A 10,000-nucleotide genomic window follows, 5' to 3' on the forward strand; every position below is an offset into this window, starting at 1 on the left:
CTGGAAGATCCGCCTTCAATTAAATACACAAATGTGCAAGGAAAAGAACCTAAAGAAGGTCGTGAACATTGGAACTGTGCTGCAGCTCTGTATACAAACTCCTGGCGAACTAAACTTGAGGGATTACAATACTATCGTTTCAGTGACTTCGCTCAATGCAAAGACAAACAACATGCTTATAATAAAGTATTAATGAACAAAGCAGTTGACTTCAAACGCGATTTTATATTTTCAGTACACTGGTCAAAAGGATTTAGAGACAACTTAGATGATCTCTCAGATAGAGCTTGCCACCCGGACTACATGAATAAACAAACAACAAAGAAAGTGACACCACAAAGTAAAATTGCTGCTGCAAAACGTTCTCTGAGTACGACTAAGCAAACAAACACCAAGAGAAGGAAACTCATACGTTCATCCTGTTCACTTGACTTTAATTCAGATGAATCTAAATTTGACATAATGCAAAAAGAATTACAAGAGCTCAAAGAAAAGCTAGAGAACAAAACCGAAGAGGCAAACAGACTGTCTCAGCAAGTGAAAGACCTCACTGAAAAAAATGACAGTTTAAGCAAGCAGATTGCACAATTTTAAAGGGAAGATGAAAGACTTGACATTTTCATATGAATGTTTCAAGTTACGACCCAAAAGATTTTTTTAGATGAGTGGATTAACTGTTGATGATTTTAATTGTGTTTTGGAATGCATCGAGCCATATATTTCTGTAATAATTTATCCTGATTGCAAAACTAACCAAGATGGGCAGAGAAAACTCACAAAGAGAACTGAATTGTTGTGTTATTTTACAATATGCCGTCATACATTACACCTTGGAGTCATGGCTTTCCTCACGAACACAAGTGATTCAACTATATCCCGTATTTTTTCTGCATGGTCAATATTTCTTTCTACTCTTTTTAACTCTATTGACCTCAGTCCATACCCGGGGGAAGTTATTTCATTGTTACCCAAAGAGTTTTGGTCTTCTGGTTTTCAGGACACTGTACTATTAGGGGACTGTACAGAAAACTGGATCTCATCACCTGAAAACTATGATGTGAGTAGTGCAACATTTAGTAATTACAAGAACCATGACACTGGTAAGACAGGCATATGGATGACTCCATATGGTGGCTTGGTGATGTGTACAGATACCTATCCTGGAGGAATAACAGACAATGAATTAACTGAACAATGTGGAGTTTTAGATATGGTAAAAGAGAAGGGTACCACTGTACTCACTGACAAGGGGTTTGGCATCGAAGACTTATGCCATTCAAAAGGACTGCTTCACAATCAGCCACCGATGAAAATGAATCCTCAGTATGATGAAAGTGAGATTAGCAAAAATTTTGATGTTGCTACACTGCGCATTTATAATGAAAACTTTATTGGCCGTATGAGAGACTGGTCAATCTTAAATGCATGCTGGCCAAAGAATAGATGTGACCTTCTGGGTTGCACCTATAAGGTATTTGCTCACATCGTCAATATGCTATTTGACCCTATTGCACCAAAGGAAAAAGGTTTCCAGTACAACTACAACCATTTCATCATTTTTTATATAAAAACTTTTAATAGAGACTACTGAACCGGGACGATCACACTACACAAACTACTGATACTCCTGGGTTCAAACCATTTACTTTACTACGTTCACTTGGACGACAGAGCGAACGACTTGCGGACAACTACATCAGTCACGCAATTATTGTCAGACGAATACGACAACAACTCTGGTTCAACCACCGCTGCAAAGATCTTGGTCTCGTTCCGGCCGGACTTCGACTTAGGTCCCCGTTGAACACACAAGAGGCCATCCAGATCGTCAAATCCACCTGCCGACGACTGGTCAAAGCGCAGATTAACGACTGTCACAGAAGACTCAACCACTACAATAACAAATTACAACAACTACTCGACAAACTGAAACAGCAATTACCGACTACCTTACTCGACACAGTCACAGCTATTGCTGACAGAAGAGCCGACAAAACGAGTTACCAAGCTCGTGACAAACATCAACAAAAACTGACGAGACTTCAACATAACAAAGACAAAAGACGACAAAGAACCGACGACAACTGGGTCAGGAACATCTCTTCCCGTCCCCTAGACAAGACTGAGACTCAAGTACTATCTTACGGACTGAAACACTCAGTGACGCCTAAACGTATAGCGACCGAGTCTATTGTATCTAGTGTTGAGGCGGCTCTTTCTCGTCAACGAGACTTATCAGAACCTGCCAAGGACAACATCAGGAGTAGAATTGCTTCCACGATACAATCAGCCTCTATAACTGACAGCAACTTAACCAAAGACGAACAACAAGCACTGAAACGACTGAAAAACGACAAGGAAATTGTTATACTACCAGCCGACAAAGGACGTGTTACTGTTGTTATGGACAAGACTGACTACTATGACAAAATGGACGCACTTGTTAACGACAAACAAACTTACGAATTACTTAAACGTGACCCGACGCCAGCACTACAACGTAAACTCAACAACAAATTACTTACGCTCAAAAAGACTGAAGCCTTTGACACTCAACGCTACTACCGGCTGAGGTGCTCTGTACCACAACCACCTAAACTTTACGGACTACCGAAACTACACAAACCTGGGATACCTATGCGACCTATAGTCTCATTCTGTGGGTCCCCGACGTACCAACTGTCGAAATACCTTACGACGATACTGCAACCACTGACTGACAAATCGAGACGTAAACTACAATCAACTGAGAACTTTATTGACGCTATCAAAGACGTACAGATACCTGACGACTACAAACTCGTGTCTTTTGATGTGAAATCACTGTTCACCAGTATTCCACTTCAATTGGCTCTACATTGTACTGAAACCGCCATCCATCAGTCTACTGATGCACTACCATTACCGACAGAAGACATTATGGACCTACTTAACCTCTGCCTTACATCGACTTACTTTCAGTACAACGGGAAACACTACAAGCAGTTGCACGGAACAGCTATGGGGTCGCCGGTCTCCGTTGTTGTCGCAGAAATTGTGATGCAAAACATCGAGGAACGCGCCCTTGCAACTTGCCGACAAACCATACCGCTTTGGTTACGCTACGTAGACGACACATTTACCGCCGTACACAAAGATGAAATTGACGCTTTTCACAATCACCTTAACGAACAAAACACCGACATTCAGTTTACCAGGGAGATCGAAGAAGACGGCAAGCTTCCTTTTCTCGACTGTTTGGTAGGCCGAAACAACAACGAACTACGAACAACAGTATACAGAAAACCGACGCATACCGACAGACTTCTTGACGAATCATCCTACAACCCGACTTCCCACAAAGCTACGACTATCAAGACATTGACAAGACGAGCGCAACTTGTTTGCAACACATCGGACAGTTTATCTGACGAAAACAAGTACCTTGACCGTGTTTTTGACAAAAACAACTACAACACTGACTTCATTAGATGAAACACTCACAGGGTGACTGACACTACAGAAACTAACAGGGACTCCACATCTATCACGACTACAGCTACTATACCCTACATCAAAGGCACTTCTGAGGCTATCGCACGGATCCTACAACCTTACAACATTCGCGTAGCTCACAGGCCTATAACTACTTTACGACATTTGCTGACTAACGTTAAAGACAAAGACGAACCCAACAACAGACAGGGAGCGATTTATAAGATCGAATGCTCTGACTGCCAGGCCTCCTACATTGGTGAGACTGGTAGAAACCTTAACACGCGACTAACTGAACACAAACGATCTACTAGAAATGGCGATGTAAACAATCACATTTCTGAACATCACCGACAAACTAATCACAGAATCGACTGGGACTCTGCTAAATGCTTAACCTACAGTACAAACTACTTTCAACGACTGACTCTGGAAAGCTGGTTCACTAACTTAGAACAGACGCCTCTCAACAGATGTCAACAATTACCAGCACCTTACAAACGACTCATTAACGACGTGAACAAACCGACAAACAACAGACGGATCGAAACCGACCAATGACTGTTAACAAACTCTACATGAGTCTTCCAGCCAATCACATCACGGCTAAACAGACCAATCACGTTCAACAGACCAGACTTTATAACATCATCGACTGACAACTATTCCTTACTTGACTCTGAAGATGACTATCGCACAGATAGTCGAAACGTCAGTCACCAACAACAGTTCTTTTCAGAACTACACTCACCCGGACGATCACACTACACAAACTACTGAAAATTTGAATTAAAGAAGATTTTGATTGATATCAGATGACACAAATTCAGAGATCAAATTGTGGTCAGTATAAAAAAATAAATAAAAAAATAAATAAAGCAAAAACGTTTTAAAAGGGCTGCAATATTTATACCTGTGAAACAGTTATAAATATATTTAGTACTAAATAGTACTAAATGTTTGAATGTCTTGTTTCCTATTGTCTTATTAGTGCTATTTACTACTATTTAGTGTTAATTAAATAGAATTGTTTCACAGATATAGTGTTTGCTTTCTTACACTAATAAATGAATGAGAAATGTTAGTTTTACAATATATCTTTATTTCATACACACTTTCTGTTGTGAAATATACATGTTGTACCTTGTTTTAAACAAAACAAGAACTTTCTGTAGCCTGAACAGTATATTATTTAGATGTGCTAAAAGTTAATCATTTCTGTGGTACAGTTAGTAATTGTAGCTTAAAAAGAAATGCATAGTGTTGACTTTGCTACAGAATTAACCCAGGATCTGAAGTGGCGGGTATTTTCAAAACTTGGCACTGAGCCCACCAGCTGATTACCCAACTTTTTAAGATGTGGATGCTCAAAATGTGCCCAGGGATCTTGGAAAGATTTGTTTTCATATATATGTATTAATATTTCCATCATGATCTCACATAAAATGTGATTTTTTTGAACAGGGAAATAGGTAGCAACTTTTGTCTCAGGAACATATGACATTAAATAGGTCAGGTCTGTTTGTGTGCACTCCATCTGAAGGTGACACTGGCACAAGTGAGCTCCTGTGATCTGCAATATATAATAATATGAAACTTGAATCCTGTGATATTTTCTCACTGTTTTCAACTTAGTATGCAAATTGCCTATTTCAGATCACGTCATTCCCTTGAGATTTGTTCTTTTGTTAAAATATTTACAAATAAAAGAATCAACTCCCAAGTGGCACTACGTGGTCTGAAGTGGGCCTAACAAATAAAGAAGGTAAAGATGTCTATTGAGCTACAATTTATGTTAATGAGTTTAAAAATATTTGTGGGTGTGGATAAGGGTGGAAGGAGGAAGACCTACTGTGATAGCAATGCTTGTATTGAGTACTGTCACTCAATAAACTATTGACTTTCAGCATTTATGGTTAACTTGGGAGATTAATTATTGATATGTTTGTGAAATATTCAATAATGTAATAATCCATCGTCTTACATGTGGCAATGGTTTCAATGCAATCTCCATTTTCTTGTTTTTTTCCTCTTCGTATTGCATTTTGTTCCTGTTGCTTGCCTCTAATAAAATTTGGTAATTTACTCCTTTTTGGATTTAAAACATGTTCATCAATTCTGTTCTGTATTGCAAACCATCCATTGTCAAACTCTTTCACACCATTAAATCCTAGGAGAGATGGAACCTTGCTTGCAGTGATAGTCCCAACTCTTAGTGCTCTCCATTCATTAGAAGACTGCTCAACTTCCAAATAATTCTGCTTTTTCAATAAAGGAATGATAATCTTTTCATTCTGGAATGACCGGTCAGATGGGCTGCTGCTGCATGAATCATCATTTGACTCAGTTAATATTTGTGGCCTCCAAATTGACTCAGTACCTGCCTGGAATCTTGGTTTTAATACCTCTTTGTCATGATCTATTTTATTGGTACTTAATTTCGCAGGTCTTTAATTTCGCGTTTTTCGCGATTGTAAAAAAATCGCGAAATTAAAGACCCGCGAAAAAAAATCTTCGCGAAATTTAAACAAGCGAAATTTAATACCCATACAAAAAAATCAAACTGTAGAAAAAAATGATTTATTCGTAATGGCAACAAAATTTACAGGATATTTATCAACAAAACGCAAAATATTAACTGGTTTCTACTCGTAAATTCCATTTTTGAATTTGTGAAATCGTTAAATGTTTTGCATGGAGAAGTTAATCTACGCTATTGGTGTCATCTTCATCTGAATCGCTAGATTCGTACAAATCCCTTAGGATGTCTTTCGTACAGTCGTCAAAATTGCCATTAATTGGCTCCTTGTAGTTCTCATTCACAAGTTTCTTGTAACGTTCCAACACTAAAATATTTTTGGAAGTGGAGTCGAGTTCGATGCAAACAGTGACAGGGATTTCAAGGCCACCCTGTACGAGTGGTGATCGTCGATGCTTGGAATTTATTACCGTCACTTTGACGTTCCCGCCTCGTGAAATGAGAAAACGAGTGCATCTTGAAATCTCTCTTGGTAAATGACCCACAATTGAATCAGCTAACCGTCCTGGAAGTTGCTTGGTTGCTGCTATCGCATAACGATCATGAATATTGTTTCTTTCATGGATGCAATGCAAGGTTTCTCCAATTACTGGTTTCCAGATATCTTGGTAGACATGAAATCCTCGCAAACCACACCGGAAGGAGGTTCTTATAGAATCACTCATCCTGCTCATGTTGACAGTGTAGAAAATACCGGAATATTTTGGCAAGTACCTCGTAAAACACTGACTGAACGACGAAAACACGTGCAAAGATAAAGTTCTGACTGACGCAAGCATCAAACCTGTCAATCTGTCAAATGTAATTGACCTTTGTACTTCAGTTGTTGTAGCCTCGCTAATCTTGAGAGTCGCTTGAGTATTTATCATGTTCCAAAACTCTGCTGCACACTCTCAACCTGCAAATGCTGCTGCATGTGCCTTTTTACCGGAGCAGGAGGCTACTAATCTTGGAAGCGAGGAATACAATGAAGTTGTATTGTCGGTGGGAGACGCTGTAGATCCTAACAAGAACTTGTCATCGAAAAGAAAGCGAGGAAATTACAACCATTACTCTCCCGAATTGCGTGCACAAATCGGTAAATATGCTAGCGAAAACGGAAATCTAAGAGCCCTGAATCACTTTAAAGCACAGCTACCAAACCTTAAAGAGAGTACGGTGAGAACCTTCAAACAAGCATATCAGAAGAAACTGAAGGAAATGAAGAGACAAGGAATACAAGAAAGCGTGACTTCTATTCCACACGACACCCGAGGCCGCCCACCGCTCCTTCTTGATCTTGACCAGAAACTGATATTACTTTTGAAGAGCATACGAAACAGAGGTGGTGTTGTTAATTTCAATGTTGTCAAAGCCTCAGCCTTGGCATTAATAAAGAGCAATCCCGCAAAAGACTTCAGGGGATTTGAGCCAACCTCGACCTGGGTGAAATCAATTTATCGACGGTGTAACTTCTCCAGGCGAGCTGGAACCACAACAAGACCCCCCATTCCTTTAGGGATCTATGAAGAGTGCAAATTAACATTTTTAACAGACATCAAGAGTTGCATTGCAGTGCACAGTATTCCTCTGCAGCTTGTTCTTAACGCCGATCAGACACCTTCATTGTACGTCTCCGTTGGAAAAACGACAATGGCAGCCCGAAATTCCTCTTCTATGCCAATCAAAGGTCTTACAGACAAAAGAAACATTACTCTCACATTTGTTATCTCTTTAAACGGCGACTTCCTGCCTATGCAAATAATTTATCAAGGGAAGACCAAAGCAAGTCAACCGAGAGGCTTTGACTTTCCACGCGGGTTCATAGTAACGCAGAATCCCAAACACTACTCGAACGAACTGGAAACTCTCAATCTACTCGACAACATCATTCAACCATACGTTGTCCTAAAGCGAAAAGAACTGAATTTGCCAGCCACACAGAAGGCATTGTTGATTTGGGACATATTTAAAGGCCAGAAGACAGCCAAGGTTTTATCTAAACTGGCAGCAATGAACATTGAAGTGGTTAGTGTGCCAGCAAATATGACCCATTTCTTCCAACCCCTTGATTTGACTGTCAACAGAGAAGCAAAGAAGTTCATGAAAGACCAATTTACGGCTTGGTACTCGGCACAAATTCACATTCATCTGGATTCAGGGGTGGCTCTCGATGATGTTGATGTTGACATGCGCCTCTCGCTTTTAAAACCAATTCACGCAACATGGCTTGTGAGCATGTTTAATCATCTCTCTTCCTCTGAAGGCAGGATATCAATTGCCAAAGGATGGAAGAAGGCGGGCATCAGTGAAGTCATTGATGGGAAGGAACTTCCACCGGAAGATCCCTTTGAAGATTTGTAATGAACACAATCAGATGAAACATTTATTTAGTATCACATGGGCAAAATACCCAAAAGACATTAGATATAAACAAAAGCCATCGTAACGAATGATATTTAATGCATGCATTGTTATCGTTAAACTCGTATTAAACTCTAATAATAAGTTTTTCTTCAAGTACGAACAGCATTCGCTTAGTGCCTTAAGTGCACAATATTTTGTTGGCCAAAAAACTTCCGTCACCTTATGAACGTTGCCGCGAACCACTGAAACAATGCGTTTTCACGTTGTAATACATTTATTTTTAACGTTAATTTCAAATATGTGTTTTGTTGTGTTCCAGTTATCTAGAAACTTTAAACAGTTCAGACCTTTGGAAAAATAAAATAAAGTTGAGAATGCTTCAATCGAGAAATTTAATGCCCTTTCGCGTAAAATAAAACCCCGCAAAATATTGCCTCGCCAAAATCGCGAAATTAAGTACCCGCGAAATTTAAGTACCAATAAGGTAGTCCTTTCTCCCTTCTTTCATATTCTGTTTTATATCTTAAATGTAAAAACAAGCCAGATTTCTTCTTGTATCTGGACAACACTGAATAAAAATGGTTTTCAACTGATTTCTTGTTTGCAATATTCTCCATGATTTTCCTTTCTATTTCAATCACATCACGTTTATAACAATCACTGAAATCACTTCTTTCCTTATTTTGTTCTACAATTTTTTCTTCTTTCTTTTTTTTTTTATATCCCTTCTTGCTCCTCTGAGATTTCTCAAATACTTCAGCTTGATCTGTGATGCTGACTTTATTGTTCTATTACATGCAGTTCCTTTCAGGTGCCATTTTTGTAATTTTTCTGTGCAAGTCATATGAAGAAACAGCTTCTTATGTTCTCTAAAATAATTCAACTGCATCAGCAAGGCGATTCTATGACAGCACAATCCACTTTTCCCCACTGCACAAGGACAATATGGTTGGGTAGGTGTATTACCAACAAACATTATGGTTACAGGACAGGAAATACTTCCTGTGTAGGATTTGAGGATGTTTGCTTTTACAAATGAGCGTTTAGAATTGCTTTCCATCATTTTCACAGACGTTATTCGCCTCGAAGAAAACATAAGGTGCGCCTTTCGGTACTGACCTTTTTTACCTGCGTATTTGGCTTTTTGGTAGTCTCAAATAGTATTTTTGTTAACCACAGGGACATTAGGATCTTCATTTCTTCCTATTATTTTCCAATTTGCCGATGGAGGAACTTCCGAGGGTTCAAGTGAGGTGGAGAATTTATAAGTTTGACTAATGCGAAGTACTTTCTTCTGGAATAGTTCAGCAGATTTCCCTAGAGGAGCCAACCTTTCAACAAGTTCTTGCTTTTCCCCGGTGACCTTTAGCCTCAATTCCTTACAATTTTGCTTCAGACTTTCTTTGCCAAGTGATGGCAAGTTTTCTGGTGATATATCACATTTGATTGCCTCAAAAGTAGACAATTTTGATTCACATTTTAGATGAGTTTTTGGATTGCTTGCAGCCATTTTGAATCTGGAATATAGTACAAGTACAAAGTCCGCAAAAATCCGGTAGTGCCAGTCTCCCACACGCCATGAAATCAGGCAATGAACTGTTATCACAATCACCTATTTCCATCTTTAGAACAAGCTTTTTC

General features: G+C 39.2%; 1 protein-coding gene and 1 pseudogene across 2 annotated transcripts; one reads left to right on the plus strand and one right to left on the minus strand.

Annotated features, from left to right (window-relative positions):
- Positions 1-838: 838 nt before the first annotated feature.
- LOC149041301 (uncharacterized) lies at positions 839-1,591 on the plus strand. The gene has a single exon (XM_089180847.1). The coding sequence runs from the start codon at positions 839-841 to the stop codon at positions 1,589-1,591; it is 753 nt and encodes a 250-aa protein (XP_089036973.1).
- A 3,226-nt stretch (positions 1,592-4,817) lies between these two features.
- On the minus strand, positions 4,818-9,924 carry LOC149041302 (uncharacterized; annotated as a pseudogene). Its single transcript, XR_016179318.1, has 4 exons — positions 9,052-9,924; positions 6,252-6,742; positions 5,459-5,893; positions 4,818-5,047 (listed from the first exon to the last, which is right to left on the minus strand). The product of XR_016179318.1 is annotated as an uncharacterized LOC149041302 (transcript).
- Between the last annotated feature and the right edge of the window lie 76 nt (positions 9,925-10,000).

Source organism: Pocillopora damicornis, chromosome 8, assembly GCF_964200805.1.
Source record: "Pocillopora damicornis chromosome 8, jaPocDami1.2, whole genome shotgun sequence".
Classification (NCBI taxonomy): Eukaryota; Metazoa; Cnidaria; class Anthozoa; order Scleractinia; family Pocilloporidae; genus Pocillopora; species Pocillopora damicornis.